This window comes from Phyllostomus hastatus, unplaced genomic scaffold (genome assembly GCF_019186645.2).
Source record: "Phyllostomus hastatus isolate PE091 unplaced genomic scaffold, TTU_PhHast_1.1 phas_contig_16, whole genome shotgun sequence".
NCBI classification, from domain to species: Eukaryota; Metazoa; Chordata; class Mammalia; order Chiroptera; family Phyllostomidae; genus Phyllostomus; species Phyllostomus hastatus.
The window spans coordinates 5767688-5795356 of record NW_025333643.1 but is presented as its reverse complement, the minus strand read 5'-3'; the positions used below and the strand labels follow the sequence as shown (position 1 = coordinate 5795356).

At 41.9% G+C, this 27669-nt stretch overlaps 1 protein-coding gene across 5 annotated transcripts in view; it reads right to left on the bottom strand.

Annotated features, from left to right (window-relative positions):
• SRGAP3 (SLIT-ROBO Rho GTPase activating protein 3) overlaps positions 1-7323 on the bottom strand; it is a 242801-nt gene extending 235478 nt beyond the window's left edge. For all 5 annotated transcript variants that reach the window (XM_045832177.1, XM_045832178.1, XM_045832179.1 and 2 more), the window contains exon 1: positions 6596-7323. In XM_045832177.1, coding sequence (XP_045688133.1) covers positions 6596-6662 — 67 coding nt within the window. In that variant the 5' untranslated portion in view covers positions 6663-7323. The remainder of the gene's footprint in view (positions 1-6595) is intronic.
• Between the last annotated feature and the right edge of the window lie 20346 nt (positions 7324-27669).

The window sequence follows — 27669 nt, the reverse complement described above, 5'->3', positions numbered from 1 at the left end:
CCAAAACCTGTTTGACCACAGAACTGTTTTTTCCACCCCATGCCTCTTTACATCCAGTCTCATGGAGTACACCTCAGGGAACACTACTCCAAACATAAATTGGCTAATAATTGAACAAATTAAGAGAACGAAGCCAAAATTCCACTCCTGGCCAGCTAAGATGTTTTAGAAACATATACAAGCCATCAGGAATGAAGGATTTACAGTTGAAAGTGAGCCCAGGACACAGCTTTCTGGGTCCTGTATTAGGCCAGAGGTTCTAAAACTCAGCATTTTTAAAAGGTCAGCACCTGTCCCCTTCCTAGCACCTATAAGGAAAGAACCAGTTTCCAAACCAGCCTAACTTCTTCTCCTCCTGATCTGTCCAATCCTTACCCTGTCATGTACTTACCTCATTCTGTTTCCCAAGGCACCACTCAGCTCTGCCTCCAGGGCAACCACTCCTGGACAGCCAAGATATTTCCTAAACACCAATAAGCCATGAGGAATGAAGCATTTACAAGTGAAACCACTGCCAGTTTGCCACACCCACCAGAGCAATTCAGCTCCATACATTTACAGATCACCAAATAGACCCCAGGCATGAGGCTACAGTAACAAACCAAGCAGACAGAGATTATGCCCTCGTGGAAACATGGTCTGGAAGTGTCTCCTAGCCAGAACCCTTCTCTGAACACCAGTTTCCACATCTAGAAAACAAAAATACGAAAGTTGGACTAGAAGACACCTAAGAGTTCTGTTTCTATATTTCCAAGTTGTTGGCAGTAGAGCTGACAGCCTCCATCAAGTCTACGGGTGTTTCCAGTAGGCTAGTTCTTCCAAAGATGATTCCCTGGGGTGGGAGTGAAAGGACCTGACACAAGGGGACATCAAATGGGGAAGAGGAGAGGTTGGATTAGAAGGAGCATGGAAGTGTTCGGAAGGGTAGGAAGTCAAAGAGTAAGACCCATCCAGATTGGCCACCCAAGGAAGGAACCCCTGGGTTTCAGAGCCATGTTGCCTTGGTGTGCATCCTGCCTCCCTGCACAACCAGAAGTCAGGAAGACTCTAGTTTAAATCCTAGCTCTGCCATTGTTTGCCGTGCAATCTTATACAACTTATTTCTCCAAACTTTAGCTTTTAATCCATATAATGAGACTAATAATGACTATCTCACAGAATTACAGGAATCACAAAATGAGACACTGATTATATGACTGAGACCTAGAGCTAAATAAAAATGAATTAACCTCCCACTGCTAAATAAAACTGTGTAGCCTAAAGCATGGCTTTTAACAGTCACTGAATGAATGAATGAATGACAAAAGTTTCTGGAAAAGGAAGGTTGTCTCTACCATAAAAAGTTTAGTGGTGAAAACTCTAGAAATGGCCAACGTAGACCCCCAGACCCACTGGTTCCCCCAGACTGGGAGATGCCAAGAGTGCAGTGCTCCCCAGCCACACTCCACCTTGACTGTGACAAACATCAGCTTATCAAACATCACCTTGGCTTTCAACACATCGGCCTTCACCAAATCCCTGCTAATAAACATCTCCCCCATAAGGGATAAAGAAGAAAATTCAGCCAGCCACGAATATTATTCCTTTTACCAATAAATCTCCTGCTCACAATGGAATAGAAAGTATGGGTGTTATTATGAGCTAAATGTTTGTGTCCCCCATATTCAATTTCCAAGCTTAACCCCCAATGCAATCAGTATTTTCGAGTGGGTGGGGCCTTGGGTGGTAATTAGGATTACATGAGATCATGAGGGTGGTGCCCTCCTGATATGAGCAGTGCCCTTATAAAAAGAGAAATACCCCAGCTGATGTGGCCCAGCAGATGGAGCACCAGACTGCAAACCAAAGGGTTGCTGGTTCAATTCCCAGTCAGGGCACATTCTTGGGCTGCAGGCCAGGTCCTCAGTAGGGGGCATGTGAGAGTCAACAATACATTGATGTTTTTCTGTCTTTCTCCCTCCCTTCCCCTCTCTATAAAACTAAATAAATAAAATTTTAGAAAAATAGAAATCCAGCCATTTTATTTTAAAATCCAGATTCCCTTGAAACACTGAAATAACTGACCACTCAGGGCTCACATTTCATGGCAATGACAGACTGAAGCTAAATAATGGCTGCCTCCTCTAGGTGAGTTAACTAATCAGCCACAGTCCCCATTATTCCCCACTGCTTCCCCAGCCCAGCCTGCATTCCTCATTGAATACTGTTGAAGGCAATGAGGGTTCCTAAGGAGGTTGTCCAATCACTCTATGGCATAATCTCTTTAAGACTGAATTCATCTGGTGCTCAGCTGAAAGTTTTTGTGTGTGTTTTTTTCCCTTCAAGGATTTTATTGCCATATTCCAAGAAAACTCTTAGAAAGCCAAGAATGTATGATGCATCTTTCATAATGTCCAGCACAAGACTAAGAACAAAGTAGCTACTCAATGCTGATTGAGTGAATGCATTCTCTGTGATGTTCAATATCTGCTTTTCTTCCCCCAAATTATAGACTTTTGCTATTAAGGTAGACTAAAATGATTACAGGCATGTAATAAAAAAAAAAAAACACTGAAGTCAATCACTGAGTTTCTATTTCAATTTTCCATTAGGTTGAAATGGAAATGGGAACTCTGGATAAATGTAGAACAGACCATTATGTCTGACAGCAAGATGAATTAGAGCCCAGGATACTGAGAATGCCTGCAAATAAGATTACCAAACACTATCAGTGGTCTTTGAGAGAATTGTGAAAAATAGGGTGGGTGCCAAAAAGCTGTAGATGGGCGAATGCTGTTCTCATTTCAAAATGGGATAGATGCTACAGCTTGCCAGTTCCCGAATACAGAATATGATGTCACTCTCAGGCACGGTTCTTGAACAGATTTGTAAAGGAACACTTGCGAGCACCTCAGACAGGAAGCCCTGTCCATTTGGAGCCAGCACAGGGTCACTGAGAACAAATCATGTTAAATTCATTTCATTTTCCTTCTCTCTGACAAGGATCCTAGCCTAGTGGATTAGAGAAATCCAATATATATAAATATATATGGTGCAATGAGGGGGTGGGCAAAGAAAAGGACTAATTCAACCCTTGACTATATTAATAAAAGCATTACACATAGCATAAGAGAGGTGATAGTTGTTTTCCTTCTCTGACCACATCTGGAAGATCTCATTTAGAACTAAGTACAACTCTTGAAGAGGCTTTTGATAGTATCATCTTTTGGAGATCTATCTGGCAAAACCTCTTTAAAAGCATAAAACTCTTGTTCAGATTTCTGGCATCTGTTGAAAAATTGAAAGGTCCACTGGGCCTACATTCCTGAATGGTAACAACTGGTTGAATCCAGGTAGTGATTGCTCATCTGTACAGGACATGTGCTCTCAGGCCCATCCTAATCACCACTACCCCTTCTTATATTGCCCTTGCTGAGGTGGTGGGCCAGCTGCCACAAATCACCTTACTTGACTATCATTACTCATTTATTCTACCTGCCAACCACCTAAAGGCATGGGAGTTTTCAACCCAGGATGCAGTGGATCCAAAGGAGAGTAAAGATAAGCAGCAGAGCACTGCCGTATATCAGCAAATAAGGATGATCGTAGTGTAGAGGCTGTGACCAGAGTCTCCAAACATTCAATGGGCAGTCATGGGAAGAAGTATCTGTCTTGTTCTCTGAAGTCCCAAGGGGGAGATACTGTAGTAGAACCTATAAGTGGATGAGAGACTTATTTAATCCAATGTAAGAACAACTTACAACAGCCAGAGCTGTCCAAAAATAAAGAATGTGGGCCTTGAAGGTGGTGAGTTCCCCATCACTGGAAATGAGCAAGCATATGGTATACTACTGCATTGCAGATCCTTAATCAAAGTCCTTAATCAAAGGACTTCAAGTGTCTGATGAGACAACAGAAGGCTTGAGTATGAAATTTTTTATAACAGAAAAAAAATTGCTGTGAAATATTCCCCTTTGTTAGGTCAATAAATTCTTTAAAAAGAAATAAAAGAAAGTACGCCTACAAAGAACTCAGTATCACTTTTAAAAATCAAAAGTTCCCCTCACAGAATTCACAGAGAACAAAATCTAACTAGGTGGAGTGTTTGCACCAAATTAGCCAAATGCTACCCAGGGAGAAAGGTAATTGGCATCAGGCATTATTTTTGGAGATTGGTCAAACGTTCTTCAGAGGCAAGCAACAAAAGCGAGGGATCAAAGAAAGAGGGCAAACAATGGAATGCCATCAAGAGGCAGCCAGCCCCACCACAGAACTGCCATCTGCTGCTGACATCAATCCTTCCAGGGGCAGCTGCAGGCAAACAATGTAGCGGGGAACACTTGCCCTGGCAGAAAACCCTCTGCCTTCACATTTCCAGTCTTGTGACCTTGGGCTAGTCATTTAACATTACGAAGCCTCAATTTCCTCATCTCTGAAACTGAGTTCATGTGAACCCTTTCTGTACCCTGTGTAGACCAAGAGTAGTGATGTCTGCGAGTGAGCCACAGAAGCTGTAGAGCCCTGAACACACAATTATGACCATGATGAACATAGAATTTTGAAAGAAAAGATTCCAGATGGTTTTGGGCACAACAGCATCCTGACCTTAATGGTGTGGGTGTCAACACGAAAAGAATAAAATTAAATTCCCAGAACTAGAATGCAGAGACATTTGGAGCCTAGAAAAGACACGATTATTTGGGCAAATTTCCTGCTGAAATGCATTACCTCGTACTTGCTAATTAGTTGTTAAAATAAAGGTGAAAGGTGCAAAGTAAAATAATCAGCCAGAGCAATAAATGCTTAATAGATCTTCAAGCAAAGTTCACGGGCCCAGTGGTAGCAAACCTTCAAAGATCAGCACATTTCCTACCAAGACAATGCTTATAAAAACCCCAACCTATCCAGAACTCGGCATCCCTTCCTCTATTATGGCATCTTTTATGGGGACCTCAGTTTAAAAAAATCAGCCACATTAGTCTTGTAAAACATAAACTCCCTGAAAGAATTTACAAAGACAGACTGGCCTTTTGTATTTGAGCAATCAGGTGAATTCAAATCTCTGACCAGTAAAGGGCTTGTTTCTAAATTTTCAGCAAGGGTGAAGCATCATAGATCACTGTTTTCTACACTGAACTGAAAATTAAAGAGGAGGAGACCAGAGGGTTTTCTGCATATTTCACTTTGGGGTCTACCCAGGCGTGATTAGCATATGGGGTTTGACCAGAACTAAAAGGCACAAGACAGTTGGCAAAACGGGGAAAAAACACCAAAGCTCTCCCCTGATGGCTGCTCCCCTCCCAAAGTTTCCCAAGCCTCTGAAGCATGTAGAGCAGCTGTGACTGCTGCCTGGTCTCCCGCTGCTCCTGTGGAGGCAACCCGCCTTCCCTGGTCACTGAGTCTTGAGCTGCAGCAGCACCTAGAAGCAGGTGTGGCAACCACAGATCTGAGCCCCAAATAACCAACTTGCTCAATAGGCCGCTCATTACCTCAAGGGGAGGCATCAGCATTCACAGATGTATTTGGTCTTTATTCTTTCTATGAGAGACCACAACACACCCCATGTCGCAGCAAGAACCGTAACCGGAAAGAAAACAGACCCTAAGAGGCAAAGGCCCCAGCTTCTCTTAGGGCATATCCTCGGAGAAAGCATGAACATGGTGAATGGTGCTTTTAGGCTCTCCTTGCCAAAAGCTGAGCCTAGAACTCACAAGGACGGGAGAAGCCTGACCTGAATGAGGGTTCTGCCTGCATTTGTCTATGTAATTGTGTCCAGTGTCCTGTTTCGCCTTGCTAGTGTGGATTTAGGGAGAGGCTTCTGAGAGGATTGTGTGCCCAGTGGCACCAAAGCTAGAACAAGCAGCCAGAGGTCATTTCACCCTCCTGGCAGGTTTCCCCTGGCACCATGGAAGCCAGGCAGCGCTTACCAGTCGACACAGCGCACTGAGATGTTAGCTTTGAATGAAAACTGATGACCCCAAACGCTAGTGCACGGAAGGTGATTGGGGTTGCACACTGCAAGAGAATACAGTTTCTTCACTGAGCTCCCTTCTTATACTTAAATGCCTGCATTAGTTTGGATCAATATGCCCCATAACAGTTAATCCATGGCAGCCCCAGCCAGCCGAGAGACACTGACAAAGCAGTGCAACCTCCCTTTGCTGATTCCCTGTACACATGCACGTGAATTCCAGCCCAGAGAAAGGGGCAGAGGCAAAGCAACAACATAAAGGAGAAGAAAAAACCATAGCAGACCATAAAAAATAGACATCATATTAAGAGACTTTGGGGGGGGTGACTGTCAAAATGGCCTTAGAGTGACATGTTATGGCCAAGATGATGGAGTATCCGAGACACTCCTAAAGCCAGGGTCGGATCCTCCTTGCACACCTGCAATGCAGTGATTGCTGCCGCTCTCTAATCCATACACCCAACACCAGTGCTCTCTGCAGTTGAAACCAGTCTGGACTTGTACGGCTGCCACCGTTCCTCCTCACAATAAGATTATTGATGCACAACAACATTTCAGAATGGCAGGGAGGAAAAGGGGGGGAAAGCCAAAGCAAAAGAATAAGGAAAGGGGAGGAGAGGCATGACTCCCCAACCCGCATCTCACCTTTTATTTGGGCTTCATAATCGGCAATGATCTCTTTGTCTTTCTTGAACTTAGTTTGAGATGACATCTTCCAACGTGGCCAAAGGCACTGACAAGCTAATTTATTTCTCTTTTTCTTCCTATATTCTCTCTCAAGCCCTGGTAATCACACGGCTCTGGTCGATTTCACAGGTTTAGGGGCTAATCTCTTTTACTTGCTGCAGAGCCAAGGGAGAAATCTCTCTCCTTCTGGAAAGAAAATGTTCTTTACTTGCTGAAAAATGTCTCCAGTAGCTCAGTCTGGTCAGCTCCTCTTGCAAAAGAACCACCACTCTACGAGCACAGTAACCTGCCCCAGATTTTCAAGGTTTTTCTTCCAAAAAACAATAACCAAGAACACTCACTCACATACACACTCACTCACGCGTGCACTCGCACACTCATCTGGACATGCACACACAGTCACAATGCACACACACCCTCACTCACACCCGCTCATACACACACACACACACACACACACACACACACACACACTTCCAGGAGAGACTCGGTGCTTCTTTGGGCGTGCAGTCAGCCCCTGGCTTGCTTTCCAAGGCTCTGCTAAGAAGATGGTCAGGTTGCCAAAGGGCCGGTCATCTCTCATCCTCCCTCCCTTCAGGGCTTCTGGTCTGGCGTTCAGTGAGGATCAAAGCCAGAGAGAGGAGCGAGAAGGAAGTTCTGCTGCAAGGCTTAAGCTCAGACGAACCGGTGTTGGACTGCGCGCCCTGCAGGGCTAGCTGAGCGCTCCCCCACCACCCTCGCCCTCGCCCTCGTCACCAAGCTCCACCTCCCGGATTTTATAACAACTGACACATTGTAGCCTACAGGAGAACAGAATTCACTGCAAGCAAAAAGGGGAAGAGACGCTCACAAAAGGGAAGGCAGCAGGAAAAAGAACGGGGCTAGGAAGGCGGGAGAGGCCCCTGCAAACTCCTACCATTAGCAGTTGGATTAGGGAATTTTCTTCCAAAGTCTCTGAAAGGTCCACATCTTCTTTGCACCATGCAATTTAATCCAATTTCTCAAAGCAACAGCTATGTGACAATTTGTCCCTCGGTGGGAATTGTCTAGCAGAGTAAGGGGCTGACCCATGTAGGCAAGCTCATTAATATTTGTTGAACAATTGCAGGGTGGCAGGGACAATGCCAGGTGTTTCAGACATGCAGCTTTGCAAAGCCATGAAAGCAGGCATGCTGAAAACACCCAGCTGCCTCAGTGTCTCACTGGGCATTGGGCAAATTAATAACTCATTGAACCTCAGATTTCTGAACAGTAAAATGGGCTCTCATGGGGGGCTTTTTCATTCTTTTGTTCAACAAATATTTACTGAAAGTCTACTACTGGTCAGGCATCATTCTGGGTACAGGGATGCAGCAAGGATCAAAACAGGGGAAAAAATCCCTGCCCTCCTGGAGCTCTAGGGTCTCCATGTCGCACACCTCCAGGAAGTCACCACATTAATGTCCGCAGTAAAAGCAGTCCAGAGCAGAACTCAGAATGCATTGTGATGGGGCCTCCTGGAGTTGTGCAAGGCAAGAGGCCCTGGGAGATGAAATTTTTTTAAGTGAGATAATTATTAATGTAGAAGATGATGAGTGTATGGGGAAGGAAATATTGCAGGGTAGGGGGCTTCAGGAATGAAGGAGCTCTTGGGAGGATCAAATAAGAATGTAAAGACAAGTTTAGCCCAGTGCCTAGCATATAGGAAGCACTCAATAAGTGATAACAATTATTATTACCCCATGATATCCCCTCAGCAACAAAACAACATAATGTAAGTATTCCTCTTTAACAGCTGAAGGAACAGAGGCACAGACATGGGAAGTGACTTACCCAAGGTTACCAGCATTCCAGCCTAGGCTGTCTGACACCAGATTCTGCCCATGCAAATGCTCAAAGTCTTCTGCATTCTACTAGAGAACTGAAACCCATTTTGCATGCCATTAAGGTATAATAAGATTGAAAAATGAAATCAAGCACTATATAGGGTCAGCAACCACTGGAATCTCACATATTAAGATTATCATTAACATGTATTATCCCCTGAGTACTGTATTTTCACAAATTTCTCAAAAATAGTCTTCCATTTGCCTTTTCTGAATGTACAATAAACTATTTAACTTGAGTTTAGAAATGAATAGATTACGCATGTCAATCCACTGAGGCTTCCCAGAGAAGGTGGCAGTTGTAATTTGTCTCCCCAGATAAGCATGGCGAGGGGTGTGTGGGCAGCAGGGTACCCCTGTGAAGCAGACAGTACAAGCTAAGGTCTACAGATAGGAATGCACAGGATCTGCCTGGAGAAGTCCAGTTGAGAGAATCGCAGGGCTTATTCCAGCTTCGTGCCTAGAGAAAAGAGGTTGCAAAGGTCCTACGTCGCCACTGGCCCATAGCCATTGTCATCAGCCCCCTGCCTGCCAGTCCCACAGACATACTCAGGCCCTCTGCAGTTCCCCTTTGGACTGGTTTAAAACAGAGTCTGCCACACATGCTAGCTGAGAAAGATGTGCTCCAAGATTAGCATCCCTGCCTCAAGCCTAGACTCTCAAAGAAAACTGGGAGTGTGCAGTATACCCCTTGGCATGTGGCAGACTGGCTCTCCGGCCTGGCTCTGCAGCTGACTAGCTCTGGGAACTGCAGCAAGTGACTGTATGGTAACCTGCTTGTTGCCCATTTGAGACAGGAAGAAGTAAATGTCAGCTATACTCTTCATTACTAAAATTTTAAATCCACAAATATTTCTGGGAGACCCATGTGTAGGGCACTGAGCCACAGGAATGTCACAAAAATCTAAATTGAAGCAAAGTATGGTATAGAGCTATATGCTAAAGGGCAGGAGAAGTTGGATTCTGGCCCAGGACAAATGGTGATTTCAGTTCTGGCCCTGCCGCTTACCAGCTTGTAGGGGATCTAAGGTAGCTTCTGCGCCTTCTCTGAGCCTCAGTTTCCTCATCTGTGCAATGTGGTGATCTCACTCACTGCACAGGATCTAATGTGATTGGGGCTTTACAGTCCCTGGCACAAAGCAGAAGTCCCACCGATGTTATTTCTTTTCCAGGGCTCTATCATGCTGGACCTCGGACAAGAGTCAGGGCCCACAGATACCCAGGTTAAAATCATGAAAGAAGGAAAGAAGAAAAAAAGAGAAAGAAGAAAAGGCTTGTGCCCCTTGCAAATACGCCACTGCACACCCTGAATCATATTACCCAGAATCTTCTGTCCCTAAGAATAGGTGATGTGACCTGGGCCGGCCCCCTGGCACAATGTCCTCACCCTTTTCCTTCCAACCCTCCCCTCAGCTCGCCCCAGTCTCCCAGCTGTCCTTCTGTGACACTGCCTTCCATGTGGCCACTTCTTCCTTGCTATATGAGAGAACCAAATGCTATTCCTGATGCTCACCCTCCACGTGACAGAAACCAGATTTCTCCCCCTAATAAAGGTGGTATGCAGCAGGAAAAAGCGCTCTGCCATTGATCTATGCCAACCCCACAGGATGGGAATACTCCCTGGAAGGGTATCTGCCATTGTCTCAGGCTCATTTCCTGAATTCTCTTACATATTCCCGAATTATACTAATAGCAAGTATTTATCAGGCCCTTGTTCCACATGGGTCCTGGGCCAACCACTCTATAGGTTTCAATACTGACTGCTGCTGCAACCCAATTGGTCAGGTGCTGTAATCATCCTTGTTTTATAGGCAGGGAAACAGAGGCACAGAGCTACAAAGCAATCTGCCCCAGGTCTCATATCTAGACAGTTGCAAGCCCATATCTAGAATCATACCTAGAATCACATCCAAGCCCAGGTCTGACCAACATCAGAGCCCAAGGGCTTCACCAGCACTGGATTCTACCCCAGAGCCATCATCACATGAATAACTGCTGTCAAATATTATTTTTTCAATTAATAGTGTTCAACCTAAAGTTCACTATTTTAAAAAAGAATCTGAGGTTAAAAATACAAGGAAAGCATGTCACAAATGGCCATTGATGAGACTTAAATTACAAGTACGGCTGAATGACAGAAAACTCACTGAACTGGTTTCTTTTACTGGGAGAAAAAAAGGACTCTGCTTGAAAGAAGAATGACCAGAATAGTTTTTGGTTTAAGGCAATTTTATTTTTCTGTTCAAATAAGAAACCCTCCTAAGATGACTAATAAGAGTTGACATCTTTTGTGCCATTCTCCATGTTGCTACAAACTAAAATATCCTTGGCCAGCTCAGTGAATAGTTCTGCCCTTCAATCTCTGCTCTGCAAAATGAAAGCAAAAACAGAACTCAGTTAGTGCCAGGATTTGATACAATTAATACTGATGATGACAACATGCCTGCTTTATATGTTAAAAGCCCTTTCATATCATTTCTCTTATTTGGTGCTCACAGTAACCCTGGGGGACAAATGGAGCTGTTTCTAATCCCTGTTTGACTGATAAGGAAATGAGTGGATAAGCGGAAGCTTTGATGGGAGAATTATTTTATAACCTCAAGTATAAGGATGGCCTTCCTAACTGTGTCACAAAACCCACCTGACAGATTCAATTACATAACAATTTTTTCAAAACTCTGCCTGGCAGAAGCCACCCTAAGCCAACTCAAAGACAAATGGCAAATGGAAATACAATATTTGCAACACATACCATAGGCCAAGAACTAATTTCCCTGATCTACAAAAACATATTAATTCCCCTGACATACAATTCAAAAAAAACATGTACAAAAATGTTCATAGCAGAGCTGTTCATGACAGTCTAAAAAGTAGAAACAACCCAAATGTCTATCAACAGATGAATGGATAAATAAAACATGGTCTATCCATACAGTGGAGTATTATTCAATGATAAAAAAGGAATAAGGGCTGACGATGCTACAACATGGATGAACCTTGAAAACATTATGCTAAGTGAAATGAGAGACACAAAATGTCACATATTATTTGAGCCCATTTATTTGAAATATTCAGAATAGATAAGCCCATAGAGATAGAAAGCAGGTGAATAGTTGCCAGGGGCTGGGAGAGGTGGGGAAGGGGGAGTGACTGCTTCATGGATAGAGAGTCCCTTTGGTGATGATGGTGATGTTTTGGAACTATATAAAGGTCATGGTTGCACAACACTGTGAATGTACTAAATGCCACTGAATTGTTAATGAACGGTTAATTGTGAATGGTTAATTGTGAATGGTTAATTTTGTTATGTGACTTTTACCTCAATAAAAGTATTTTAAAAGCTTCCTTCAGATCTATGAGAAAAATACCAATAAAAACAGCCCAGTAGAAAACTTAGTAAAGGATATGAATAACACTTCACAGAAAGGGCAGTACATATGAAATGTTAATCAACTTTGTTCATAATGAGCATGAATCAGGCGTAGCTGAATCCACGAGCTTTAACAATGTCAACTGGAGATGATGTGCCTTTCTCTGACTCTTTATTCTGCTTCCCTATATGGTGACAGGCTCTTCCTGAAAGATGGCAAAGGTGGCCCCAACAACTCCACGCTTACATTCCCCCAGTTTGGCAATTCCGGCAAGGAAAGCAGTCTTTCCCGGGAGTTCCAGAAAAAAATCCCAGGAATGGTCAACTGGCCTGGGCTGGAGGGAACAGCTATCCCTGAACCTTGAGGCCTGGATCTTGGGTTTGCCCCCAAAGCTGTGGGATGGGATCAATCCCAGACAATCCACATGGCCAGAGAGATTCCTGAAAGAGGATCAGAGTGCTTTCCAGAAGGAGGAGGAATGGAGGCTGGATGGGCAAAATCAAGTCTGCTATGAAAAGGATATGGGAAAGAGGGAAAGGAAATTCACAGAAGAGATCCATGGAAAATGTGATGAAGCAGCTTGAAATGATCCAGCTTTGATGTTTATAAAACACCTTCTCATCCATCATCTTGATCCTTGCACAGTCTTTGAGATAGATAATATTACTCCTATTTTTACAGATGAGAAAATGAAGTCACAGGGAACCTGAAGGACTTTCCCAGTGGGAAAGCCAGTCAATGAACCAGGGCACCTAACCCTGTATTTGGTGGTCTTTCCCCTAACTATGCACATCTTACTGAGAGACACTGCAACGCACAGGAACTCACGGGCCTCAGGCACCTGCCCACTTGGCTCTGTTAGGAAAGGAAGGAAATCAGCCTCTTAGCAATCAGAACCTGTCACTAAGCTGGAGGCAAGCTGCCAGCTGATGCAGCAGAAGTCCTCTAGCTTTTCAAGTGCACTTCCAATTATGCAGCCCAACTGTCCCCTTGCTCACCCACAGGGACAGTGATTCACAGCTGGGCCTCAGAATCCTAATTCTGAAAGAACAGAAAGAAGGACCTTAAAACACCAAAGCCCTTGACTCCATCACCAGCAGAGTTTGCTCATTTCCAACGATGATGAGGCCTTTGGTCCTCAGCCTCCGAAGGGTTCGAAGGAGCACTTATTCCGTCTGGTGAGACCTTAGCTAGATGAACACTCTGGCCATTCTCCTCATCTGTCACTCACTCCTCCCCAGAGGAGAAAAGGTAACTTAGCTGATGGATGAATTGTGGAGGGGGGACTGAATTCACCCTGTAGTCTTCTCTTTTGGGATCTGCCTGCTTACAGGAAGGGTGTGTTTGCCTGTGCTCTCTCCACCTTACAGCAAGAGGAGCTCAGGTCAGTCTGCCCCCATGGAGGACACATTTGGTGGCCACTAGCTGGGAGAGTCTGTTTCATTCAGGAATGAAAATTAACTGACCTGTTTGGACACACACATAAACCTTGTCCTTCAATCTAGTTTTATCATGAATGAAGGTTACATTTTGAGAAGCAGAATAACAAGAAATTTCTGGAGCTGGTTTGGAAACCTAGCTCTACCACATACTAGCTGCATGACCTTGAGCAAGTTTCTGGCTAGTACCTAGAAAGTGTCACATACATGTTTCTTCAATACACACAAACCCTTTATCTGTCTGTCTCTATCTACGTCGCCATTAGCTCGAAACTTGAAAGGGAAGAAAAGTATGACATGTTCACCCTACAGAACTTCTGCTTTATGATTGTCTAACCAATCTATGCTGTACACCTGAAATTCATACAAAATAATGTTGAATGTAAACTGTAACTGAAAAATAAAAAAATTCTAAACTAACATCTTTTTAAGGTTTTTCATTGTAAGGCATGAGGTAATCACAGCAATGCATAGTCATGAGTGTTTTCTCAGGTGGCCAAGAGTCTTAGTTCATTCAAGCTGTTATAACAAGATACCAAAGACTGGGGGCGTATAAACAACAAACATTTATTTCTCACAGTTGTGGTGTTCAGGTGGATCATTCATTGACTTCTTCCAGGAGCTCTGTGGGGGTCTCTTTTATAAGAGCTCTAATCCCATTTCTGAGGGCTCCACTCTCAGGACCTAATCACCTTCCAAAGACCCCGCCTTTTAATACCATCACATTGAGTGTTTGGATTCGGACATGGGAATTTTGGGGCAAACATTCAGACCACAACACCACAGTACAAGAACTCAAGGCAGAGCTTGCAGAACAATAGATGCCTGCCCAGGTAATAAATCCTCAGGATCAAACAGGGGCACACAAGTGAAAGAGGAGACCATAAAACAAGAGCATAGGGAGACTGTTCCAGTCAGGACAAAGACACTGACCAGACTCCCAGAGTCTCAGCCTCCTTTTCTACAATGGGAGAATAATATAAATTCTTAGTGTTCTTGGGAGAATTACATGAGATAATGAATGACAGGTCTTATCATATAGAGATGAGGAATTATTAGGGTGCCCACAGAGTCTGTGTATGCAGTTACCATGTGTACTGGTCACCTTAAATGCCCTCTGTGGGGTATTGGGAGAAGCAAGAGATGATATGACTTCATCAAGGTTTTTTAATTGATAAGTGTTGAATCTGGGCTCTGAGCCTAGGTCATCAGACTCTACTACATCATGCAGGCCAACCACTGCTAGTAGATTCATAGAGATAGAGAGATCAGGATAAAAAATGGGAAACTCATGTCAAATTCTCATCTTGTCTCAACATTATGGACTGAAGGCCTGTGTCCCTCCCTAACTGCCAAGGTGATGGTATTTGAAGGTGGGGCCTTCGGAAGGTAATTAGAGTTAGATAAGGTCCTGAGAGTGGGGCTTCATAGTGGTATTAGTGCCCTTACGAGACACCAGAGAGCATGCCCTCTCTCTCTTTCCCTTTGCCATGTGAGGACACAGCAAAAAGGTAGCCATCTGCAAGCCAGGAAGGGGGCCCTCACCAGACCCCAACCATGCTAACACCCTGATTTCAGACTCCAGCCTCTCAAATTGTGAGAACACAAATGTCTGTGGTTTAAGCCACCCAGTCAGTGGTATTTTGTTATGGCAGCCTGAGGAAAGGCACTCAGGTTAAGAAGCTCAAAGAATAGTTAATTCAAAATAATTAATAATAATAATATTAATAATAATGGAAAGGAAATATCTATACCAAAGGATATGAATAGAAGATTTCTGTTAACTCACTTACTTACTCATTCAGCAAATGTATCTTAAGTACTTTGAATGGGCTAAGCATCCAAAGAGCTATACACAAGCATGAACCAGACAGAAATAGTCCCAACTGTTATGGAGATCTTAGTTTAATGGAGAAGACAGGTAAACAGGTAATTACAAGTCAGTGTGACAGAGAAGTACGGGGTTCCATGGAATTTCATGCTAAGAGCACTTGACCTGGACTTCGAGAGCCAGAGACAGCTTCTCATATGCAGAAATTTCTAACCAGAGCTAAAAGACAGAGAGCTGGAGATAGCAAATCCAAGACAGGGAGGGAAAGTGTTCTGGACAGAGGGAGTAGCATGAGCTGAGAGGCAATGGACTGTAGCTGAAGCCCGAGCTCAAGGTGGAGCATGGAGGGGTGATGCTGGAGAGAGACACGGGCCAGAGTGTGAGAAGCTTCCTGAGATATGCTAACAAGTTTGCACTTTAGCTGAGGTTCAGTTGGGAGCCCCTGAAAGGAACAAACCTCATCAGCTTTGACTCTCAAAAAAAATAACCCTGGTAAGCAATGTGGAAACTGGACCAGAATAGGCAAAACAAAGGACTAGAAAGCAGAGCAGAGGCTGTTACCATCATTTAGGAAAGGCTCCAAGTTAAGTTAGACAAGATAAGGCCATGTATTGCTGCACCGTAAAGACTGGGTACTCTACAAACATTGGCTGACTGTATCCTTGAACCAGTGACAGCATACACTGGGTACCATTATTGTTCCCATATTTCCAGATGAAGAATTATCTACTACAGAGCTGCCCCTCTGGGGTTAGCTGCTATCCCTTTGTCTTGATGCCGAGACCCCACCCTTTCTCATCTGGACAACTTTAATCGCCTCCTTCCTCATCCTTCTGCCTCCCTACAATCCATAATCAACCCAGGAGCCAGAGTGAGCTTTCAACGTGGAAATCAGATCATGACCCTCCCCTGATAAAAATCCTACAATGGTTTTCCACCATGTAGAGTTAAGTGCCCAGTTTTTCCCATGACCCCTGACCCCTTTCCCAAGGCCTCTACCTTGCTCCTGACCCCATTTCATACTGTTCTCCCTCTGACTCTCTGCACCAAGCCACAGCAGCTTGCTTATACTCCTAAAATGCTCCAGGGACTTGCTGTCACTCAGCATCTTCCAGGATCTTTGCCCATGTGTCACCTTCTCGGAGATGCTCACCCAGACCACCCTATTCAAAGAGCAACTCTAGCCCCTTCCCCTATTTAACTTTCTGAATGGTACCACCACATCCAAAGGGATCTTATTGAAGTGATCTTATTTACATGTTTGTTCAGTTAATGACTGTTTCCAGACCATGCACACCCCACTCACAGTAGATTAGTGTGTCTGATAGAACTTTTTGTGATGGTTAGAAGTGCTCTATACCTGTGCAGTCCAATACAAAATAATAGCCATGAGCCTACTGAGCACTTGAAATGTGGCAAGTGTGACTAAAGAACTGAATTTTTAATTTGACTTTGTCTTAATGAGTTTAAATTTAAATGTAGTGGTTATTGTATTGGACAGAGAAGCTCTAGAGTATACACTCTAAGAAGGCAGGCACCATGCCCTTCACTGTGCCCCACATGCCCACAATGGTGCCTGACATTTAGTAAGTGCCCAATAAATAATTCTTGAGGGAATGGACAAAGATACGAACAAATGAACAAGGAAATCCCTTCTGACCTCCTCTTGGCACTGCTCTCCACCTCTCACTACAGGCCCTGAGGCCTCCCTTCATGCAGAGAGGAGGGGAAGTTGTTTGCTGCAGTGACCTCAGGCATTTGGCAGAAACACCAGGTGCCAGGGCAGCAGAGTCAATTACTCCCTCCACTGCACTCCATTTGGAGCCCAGCACCCCCTGTGCGGAGGTGGGATGGTAATGAGGCCTTACCAGGCCCCAGTAAATACTGCAGCTGTTTCCTATATAGTCATTTGGGCTTTATGGAATGTGGAAGTGGCTCGGCCTATAAACCCACGTGGGTCGCTTTATTTGTCTTTCCTCCTCCTCCTCCCTTGTCTAACATTGGAAGGCACTAGGAGGGAGAACCAAGTCAGTGTCAGGTCAAGAAACTGAATTCAATTAAAGTCTTATTTGGACCCAATCTCTTTTAGGAAATGAAATCAGCATCAGGCTGGATAATATATTTTTTGCAAGTGGGGTCCCTCCTGGGCTCCATTTAGGCAGAAAGATAATTCAGAACAGGCATTCGGTCTGGTCTTATTTTTACACAGCAAGGATTAGGACATCTACATTATCCTGTGGCAATAAAATAACGTTATACCTCCCCCTGTGATAGTCCCAAATAATGATTGAGAAAAATATGGCTCCCAATTCCTCTGGAAAACACTGCTTCACCTTGTTAACTGAGCTCAGGATCTAGTGGGAAAGGAGCAGACACAGATGCTTTGAGATAGTAATGAATGTGAGACAGAGAACAGACAATGGGTTAAGAGACAAGACAAACTGAGATCAATTGTGCAAAGACAACTCTAGTTGAACTTCCTAGAGAATCCATGTCACGTACCGCCGACGGATTCTGTAAGGGGTCTGGTTTCCATTGGTGAGAAAGGAAACTCTTGTGCCTGCCTAAGAGGTTGACATAGAGGGACAACAAAAAGTTTGACTACTTTATACCCCATGTGCATCTCTGAGAAGTGCCAGTATGTCATCTGAGATGCTTCAGGAAAAGAGCTATATTTAGAAAGAGCTTTGTAGTTTAGAAATTGTCCTTTACCTGAAAAAACCTCTGCGTCATAGCAGGGGATGGGGGCATATCCCCAACTGCTGTCTGGACAACAGTTATGTTCCAGAGTATCAGATGCTCTAAAAATAATTAATAATAATAATAATAATAATAATAATAATAATAATAATAATAAACTGCATTTGAGCCCTGACAATGTGCCAGCCTCTATGCAAAGCCTTTTTCTACATAATCTCTGTGAATTCCCTTAACAACTCTAAGATACCTATAACTACCCTCACTTTACAGGGTTAAAAAGAGGAGGCTTTAGAGAAGTTAAGTCATCTGCCTTGCTGGAGAGGCCCATGCAGAAGGAAGTAAGGGTGACATATAACTAACAGGCAGTAAGGAACTGAGGTTCTCATCCAACACTCTGTGAATCCTGCCAACAATCACATAAATCAGTTTGGAATCAGATATGCTGTGGACTGAATTGCATTCCCCTAAAATTCATATGTTGCAGCCCCACCCACCAAAGTGCTAGCTAGTATTTGTAGATGGGGCCTTTGAGGTGTAATTAGGTTTAGATGAGATCGTGAGGGTGGGGCTCCCATGATGTTATTAGTGCCCTTATAAGAAGAGACCAGAGAGCTTGCTCTCTCTCTCTCCACCGTGTGAAGACATAAGAAGCTAGCTGTCTGTAAACCAGGAAGAAAGTTCTCACCAGAGACCACCATGTTAGTACCCTTATCTCAGACTTCCAGTCTCAGCAATTGTGAAGATATGAATGTCTGCTGTTTAAGCCAGATACTCTGATGCTTTGTTTTGGCAGCTCGAGCTAACTAATATAATACCCTTCCCCAGCTGAGTTTTCATATGAGACCTCAGCACCAGGTGATGTCTCAACTGCAGGCTTGTGAGAGAACCTGAAGCAGAGGATCCTGAGGACCCAAACCTGGATCCTTGATCCTCAGATACTGTGAGATCAATGTGTATGTTTTTATGCCACATTGTGGGGATAATTTTTTACTTGGCAATAAATAACTGACACAGTCACACAACCCATAAATGCTTCAGCTGATTCCAAGTCAGGTGAACCTGGTCCCAGAAGGCACTTAGTTTTGCACTCATTCACGCTACCTTTCATGTTTTCTTCCTTCCCTTTCTCCAGACTACCAATACAGGTGCCTACTGCACTGAAACAATCTGATGCTGCTCCTTTTCCTGCTGCCCTGTCCACCAGGGGTAAGAACAGGGCCATGAACACTTAAGCCACAGAGTGAAAGCAGGCAGACTCTGGAGTTAGGAAATTGGAATAGAATCACAGCATTGCCAGCACACACCAACTACATGACCTAGGGCAAGTCACTTCCAAACTCTGAGTCTTCATTAGCCATCTCTTGAAAGATTGTTTCTTTTAAAAAAAAATTATTGCATTTTTCCATTACCATTCATCCTCTTTATACTCCCTTCCACACCCCCCCCCACAATCACCACACTGTTGTCCATGTCCATGAGTCCTTTTTCTTTTTTGCTCTATCCCTCCTCCCCTAACCCCTGCTCCAGAGCTTTCATCCGACTCTCTATGAATCTGTCTCAGTTTTGCTTGTTACTTCAGTTTGGTCATTAGATTCCACATATGAGTGAAATCATACCACATTTTTCTTTCTCTGACTGGTTTATTTTACTTAGCATAATGACTTCAGGGCCATCCATGCTGTTGTGAAGGGTAAATTTTTCTTATTTTTTACAGCCAATTAGTATTCCATTCTGTAAATGCACCATAGTTGGTTTATCCACTCATCTACTGATAGACTCTTGGGCTGCTTCCAAATCTTGGCTATTTTAAATAATGCTGCAATGAACTTAAGGGTCATTATACTCTTTCAAATTAGTGTTCTGGGTTTCTTCAGATAAATATCCAGAAGTGGAATCACTAGGTCAAAAGGCAGATCCATTTTTAATTTTTTGAGGTATCTCCATACTGCTTTCCACAGTGGCTGCACCAGTCTGTATTCCCACCAACAGTGCAAAAGGGTTCCCCTTTCTCCACATCCTCTCCAGCATTAGTTGTTTGTTGATTTATTGATGATAGCCATTCTGACAGGTGTGAGGTGATATTTCATTGTGGTTTTAATTTTCATTTCTCTGATGATTAGTGACATTGAGCATCTTTTCATACATCTATTGGCCATCTGTATGTCCTTTTTGGAGAAGTGTCTATTCAAGCCCATTGCCCACTTTTTAATTGGATTTTGTTTCTTTGATGTTGAATTTTACAAGTTTTTTATAAATTATGGATATTAATGCCTTATCAGAGGTATTAGCAAATATGTGCTCCTATTCAGTGAGTTGTCTTTTTATTCTGTTGATGATTTCCTTTGCTGTGCAAAACCTTTTTAGTTTGATGTAGCCCATTTGTTTATTTTTTTTTCTTTTGTTTCCTTTGCCTGAGGAGCTATATCAGAAAAAAATATTACTACAAGCAATTCTAAGATTTTACTGCCCATGTTTTCTTCTAGATTTTTATGGTTTTGAGTCTAACATTAAGTCTTTAATCCACTTTGAATTTATTTTTGTGTGTGGTGTAATAAGGTAGTATAGTTTAATTTTCCTGCATGTATCTGTCCAATTTCCCCAACACCATTTGTTGAATAAACTATCTTTAGCCCATTGTATGTGCTTGTATCCTCTGTCAAATATTAGTTGACAATAAAGATGTGGGTTTATTTCTGAGGTCTCTATTGTTTCATTGATCTATATGTCTGTTTTTATGCCAGTACCATGCTATTTTGATTACTATGGCCTTATAGTATAGTTTGATATTAGGTAGTGTGTGTCCTCCAACTTTGTTCTTCTTTCTGAAGATCTCTGTTGCTATTCAGGGCCTTTTGTGGTTCTATGTAAATATTTAAATATTTGTTCTAGTTCTGTGAAGTACATCATTGGTATCTTGATAAGAATTATGTTGAATATATAGATTGCTTTGGGTATTATGGACATTTTAAAGATGTTAACTTTTTCCTATTGATGAACACAGTACATGCTTCCATTCATTTGTATCTTCTTCACTTTCTTTCTTCAGTGTCTTATTGTTTTCTGAGTACAGGTATTTCACATTCTTGATTAGATTTATTCCTAAGTATTTTACTCTTTTTGAAGCAATGTGATAGGGATTGTTTCTTAATTTCCCCTTCTGATAGTTCATTATTGGCATATAAAAATTCAACTGATAAGCCCTGGCTGGCATAACTCAGTGGATTGAGTGCGGGCTGCGAACCAAAGCATCACAGGTTCGATTCCCAGTCAGGGCACATGCCTGGGTTGCAGGCCACGGCCCCCAACAATCGCACATTGATGTTTCTCTCTCTCTTTCTCTCTCCCTTCCCTCTCTAAAAATAAATAAATAAAATATTTCTTAAAAATTCATCTGGTTTCTGGATATCAATTTTCTATCCTGCTACTTTCCTGAATTCATTTCTTACCTCTAGTAGTTTCTTGGTGGAATCTTCAGGGTTCTCTATGTATAGTATTATGTCATCTGCAAATAATGACAGTTTTACTTCTTCCTTTACAGTTTGAATGTCTTTTACTTCTTCTTGGCTGATTGCTATGACTAGGACTTCCAGTAATATGTTGGACAAGAGAGGTGAAAGTGAACATACCTGCCTTGTTCCAGATCTTAAGAGGAATACCTGCAGTTTTTGCCTGTTGAGTATGGTACTGGCAGTGGGACTGTCATATATGACCTTTATTACATTTGGCATGGTCCCTCTGTTCCCTTTTTGCTGAGAGTTTTTATCGTAAATAGGTGCTGGATTTTAACAAATGTTTTTACTGCATCTATATGATCATGTGCTTTTTATCCTTCATTTTGTTCATGTGTTGTATCACATTTATTGATTTGTAAATGTTCTACCAACCTTGCATCCTGGGAATGCATCCCACTTGATCATGGTGTATGCTCTTTTGATGTATTACTGTATTCAGTTTGCTAATATCTTGTTGAGGATTTTAGTATCTATATTTATCAGGGATACTGACCTATAATTTTCTTCTTCATAGTGTCTTTATTTAGATTTGGAATTAGGATAATGCTGGCCTCATAAATGAGCTTGGAAGTCTTCCCTCCTATTGAATTTTTTTTGGAATAGTGTGAGAAGGAGAGGTTGTAGTTCTTGGAATTTTTGGTAAAGTTTACTTGTGAGGCCATTTGGTCCAGGGCTTTTGTTCGTTGGGAGTTTTTTGATTACTGCTTCAATTTCACTAGGTGCAATCTGTGTATTCAGATTCTCTCATTATTCCTGATTTAGTTTTGGAAGACTGTATGTTTCTAGGTATTTATCCATTTCATCCAGGTTTTCCAATTTGTTGGCAATAGCTGTTCATATTTTCTCACACTCCTTTGTATTCCTTTAGTATCGGTTGTTATTTCTCCTCTTTCGCTTCTGATTTTATTTATTTGGGTCTTCTCTCTCTTTTTTAAGGTTTTATTTATTTATTTTTTAGAGAGGGAAGGGAGGGAGAATGAGAGAGAGAAACATCAATATGTGGTTGCTGGGGGCCATGGCCTGCAACCCAGGCATGTGCCCTGACTGGGCATCGAACCTGCGATGCTTTGGTTAGCAGCCCGCGTTCAATCCACTGAGCTATGCCAGCCAGGGCTCTCCTTTTTTCTTGATGAGTCTGATAAAAGGTTTGTCAATTTCATATATCTTTTCAAAGAACTAGCTCTTAGATACATTGATCTTTTGTATCATTTTTTAGACTTATTTCATTTATTTCTGCTCTGATCTTTATTATTCCCTTCCTTCTACTCACTTTGTGCTTTGCTTGCTGTTCTATTTTAAGTTTCTTTAAGTGGAAAGTTAGATTGTTTATTTGAGCTTTTTCTTATCCCTTGAGATAGTCTGTAATGCTATGAATTTCCCTCTTAGGATTGCTTTCCCAGTGTCCTACAGATTTTGTGTCATTGTGTTCTCATTTTCATTTGGTCAAGGTATCTTTAGATTTCTCCCTTGATCTCACTGTTTACCCATTCATTGTTTAATAACATGTTATTTAGCTTCCATGTCTTTGTGCATTTTTCAGTTTTCTTCTTGTGATTGATTTCTAGTTTCATAGCATTATGGTCAGAGAATATGTGTGATATATGATTTCAATATTCTTAAATTTACTGAGACTTGTTTGGTGTCCTAACATGCATTCAGTCTATCCTTGAAAACATTTCCTGTACACTTGAAAAGAATGTACATTCTACTGCTTTGGGGTGAAATGCCCTGAATATATTAATTAAATGCATTTGAATAGTGAGTCATTGAAGGCTGCTGTCTTCTTGTTGATATTCTATCTAGAAGATCTAGCCATTGAACTCAATAGGGTGTTAAAATCCCCAACTATGATTTTTTTTCTGTCGATCTCTCCCTTTATGTCCATCAAGATTTGCTTTACATATTTAGGTACTCCTATGTTGGGTGCATAAATGTTTACTAGGGTTATATCCTCTTGTTGGATTGTTCCCTTTATCAGTATGTGGGTGTCATTCTTTGTCTCTTACTATAACCTGGGTTTAAAGTGTATTTTGTTGGATATAAGTATTGCTACCAACGTTTTTTCTTTTCCATTTGCATGAAATATCTTTTTCCATCCCTTTAGTTTTAGTCTGTGTGTATCTTTTGTTCTGATGTGGGTCTCTTGGAGACAGCATACTCATATTTATGGGTCTTCTTTTCTTATCCATTCAGCTAACCTGTGTCTTTTGATTGGAGCATTTAAGCCATCTACATTTAAAGTGATTAATGATATATATGTATTTATTACCATTTTATTTTTTAAACTATTATTCTCCATTTTTTTTTCTTTTTCTTAAAGCAAGCCCTTTAACATTTGTTGTGGTACTGGTTTGGCATAACACAGTCCTTCACCTTTTTCTTGTCTGGGAAGCTCTTTATTTCCCCTTAAATTTTAAATGATAACCTTGCTGGGTAAAGTAGCCTTGGTTGTAGGTCCTTGCCTCCCATCACCTTGAATATTGCATGCCAGTCCCTTCTAACCTGAAATATTTCTGTTGAGAAATCAGATGACAGTCTAATGGGAGCTCCCTTGTGGGTACCTAACTGCTTTTCTCTTGAGGCTTTTAAGATTCTCTCCTTGTCTTGAAGCTTTGCCATTTTAATTATGATGTGTCTTGATGTGATTCTCTTTGGGCCCATCCTGTTTGGGACTCTCTGCACTTCCTAGTCTTGTGTATCTTTTGCCTTCACCAGGTAAGCGAAGTTTTTGGTCACTATTCCTTCAAATAGGTTTTCTATCCCTTGCTCACTCTCTTCTCCTCCTGGTAACCCCATGATGCAGATGTTGTTACACGTCATGTAGTCCCAAGGTTTCTTAAACTCTCATTTTGTAAAATTCTTTTTTCATTTTGCTGCTCTGCTTGTTTTTTTTTTCTACCTTGTCTTTCAAATCATTGATTCAATCCTCTGCTTCATTTAATGTACTCTTTATTCCTTTCCATTTATTATTTATTTCAGATATTGCATTCTTTATTTCTGACTGGTCCCTTTTTATTGTTTCTATGCCTTTCTTTATGCTGTTGAGCACCCTTGTAATCATTACTGTAAACTCTATATTCAATAAGTTAATTGCCTCCATTTCATTTAGTTCTTCTGGAGAATACCCTTGTTCTTTCATTTGGGGCTCATTTCTTTGTCTTCCTGTCTTGACTGTGTCTTTGTGTTTGTTTCTGTATAAATATTAGGTAGATTTGCAAAGACTCTGGTGAAGACCTATATCAGATGCTGCCTGTGACTGGCCCTGGACAACCTATTTGAAGCTATCAGCAATCCACAGCATGTGGCTCCCTCTCAGGGGCCTGGGTATGTGCAGAAAGAACCAGACTGTGTACCAAAGCCAGCTTTTACAAGCACTGGGCCTGAGGGAAGCTCAGCTATAGTCTCAAAGCTCCCAGAGATCTACCTGCCTTTGCCTGCAGGCTCTCTGTTAGGCTTAATCACTGAAAGTGCCTCCAGCTTCTGGGCTCAAGCTCCACAGGGTGGAGCAAGAGGGATTCCTGTGGTGGAGCTATTGCTTCCCCCTATGCTAATGCTACCTGGAAGGGAGTGTTCTGCCCTAGGATGATGGCTTCTGCACTATGGAGGGATAACTGAGCACAGGGATCCTGGCAGCTGACTCTTCCTCTCTCTCCCCAGACTCTCTTTGTGTGGCTCTAGTCAGCTCTTCCCTCCCTTTGCCAGAGCACAGGGTGTCTGCAAATGAAATTTGTGTGTTGGCCCTTTAAGAGCCTCCTTGTTTCTAACCATCTTTCCCTGGCAGACAGAAACCCCACTGCTTTTCACAGCTGATGTTTTGGGATTCCTTTCCTGGTTGTGGTGCTCTAGATTGGGGAGCAGAGCTTAGGATTTAGGCCCCATACTTCTCAAGGGAAAGTCCCCAGCTGCTGAAATATCCCTCCAGAATTTCAGCTGCCACCTGTTGGAGCCCAGCCAGCCCTCTTGCACCTCCGCACTTCCCTTCACTCTTGACATAGTGAAATGGTTTCTTCTGTTTGTCCTTGGTTATAAGGCTTCTCTCAGCCAGTGTTCAGTTGGTTATTCAGGATTATTTTTCTATAATTTATTTGTAACTCCAGCTTGGTCCTAGGTGGAAGTTAGTGTAGTTTTCACCTACTCTACCATCATTTTGGATATCCAAAAGATTGTTTCTTGTAAGATGACTAGAAAGTCTTTATGCAGAGGGCTATACTCTAGGAAGAGTTGTGGATAAGGTCCCTTGCCCTCCTCTTTCAGCCTAACAAATTTCATCCTAAGACAAGAAAAGTCAATGGTCACTCTCCAAGGTGGATCAAAGTTAAGCCTTCCAGTCTGAGTCTACCAACAGATGCGGTGTTCCTCAGCAGTCCTCTGTCATGAGGCAAGACAGAGGTTATTGTTGAACCAGAAACAAGGACTTAGACCAAGTGTCCCCAACAGAGCTACACAGTTACATTTCCTTCAAGATGTCTCTTCTGCCATTGGCATATCTGTGTTTGCCTACCTAGACTCCTCAAGACTGATTCTTATTTGGAAGACACAAATGTCAGCCCTCTGTGTCATTTGTGGACAAAATTTGTACTTGCTAGTTCTACATGAGACAAGGTCTGTTTGTAAATCTGCCCAAGTAAAACTACAATCATTCCACCCAAACACATTTTCAGCCTCATCATAGTATATGGTGGTGACAGCAAATAAAGGAAGCAGTCCATGAATGTGGTCATGTTGGGAAATAATTATCCCAAGAGAAGGCAAAAGCCAAAAAAGGCCACATTTAGCCTCATTACTATAGTTACAGACCATACAAAAAAATTTTAGGTAGATAATTTAACTCATTGTCTGGCATGACATGGTACTGCTTCTGATAAATTGTTACATGAAAAGGTAGAATATAAAAAATGTGAATGTAGTATGATCTCATCTAGGAAAAAAAGAAAAAAGGAAATAATATTCTAAGGAAATAATTCTCAAATATGTATTAGAGACACCTGGAGAACTTCTTTAAACATGTTGCTGTACCCCATCCCTAGAGTTTCTGATTCAGTAGGTCTAGGTAAGGATAAAAATTTTGCACTTCTAACAAGATCTCTGATGTTGTTAGTCTGGAAAGACTTGGAGAACAACTATTATAAGAAAATATGCCAAGATTCATTGGTTACATGTAGGATATGGATCTGAAAAGAATCATTTTTAATTCTACATAATATTATTCTATATTATTGAATTTTAATAATAAAGAATATATTTTTTCAATCAGAAAAATATATAATTAGTATAAAAGAAAGGGGGAAAGTCAATTTTTAAAATGTGTGTAAAGCCCTGGCTGGCGTAGCTCAGTGGATTGAGCGCGGGCTGGGAACTAAAGTGTCCCAGGTTCGATTCCCAGCCAGGGTACATTCCTGGGTTGCAGGCCATAACCCCCAGCAACTGCACATTGATGTTTCTCTCTCTCTCTCTCCCTTCCCTCTCTAAAAATAAATAAATAAAATCTTTAAAAAAATGTGTGTAGCAAACAAGTAAATCCTCTATGACATTCTCTTTCATGTAAAATTCAAAGTGTAATCCATGGTGATAGAAACCAGGGCCTTGGCAATGGTTTTTTGGTATGTGGCACCTAAATAAAAAGTAACAAAATAAAAAAACTAACAAGTAGAACTACACCAAACTAAAAAACGTCTGCATAGCAAAGGAAACCATCAACAAAATAAAAAGACAAACTACTGAATGGGCAAAAATATTTGAAAAGGGTTAACAGCCAAAATATATAAAGAACTCATACAATGCAATAGCAAAAAAAAAAAAAAAACCCAAACAATCCAATTTTAAAATAGGCAAATTACCTGAATAGACATTCTTCAAAGAACACATACAGGCAAATGGCCAACGGGTACACGAAAAGGTGCTCAACAACACTAATCATCAGGGAAATGCAATCAAAACTACAAGATATCACCTCATAGCTACTAGAATGGCTATTATTAGAAAAACAAGAGATAGCAAGTGTTGGAGAGGATGTGTAGAAAATGGAATTTTTCCATAATGTTGATGGAATTATGAATTAGTACAGCCATGATGAAAAAAAGTAAGATAGTTCCTAAAAAAATTAAAATAGAACTATAATATGATCCAGCAATTTCACTTTTGTGAATATATCTGAAGGAAATGAAAACACTGTGTCAAAAAGATATATGGTCCCCACCACCCATGTTCATAGCAGCATTATTTACAATAGCCACACCCACATGGAAACAACCTGTGTCCATTGACAGACAACTAGCTAGAGAAGTTGTGGTATTTACATACAGTGGAATATTATT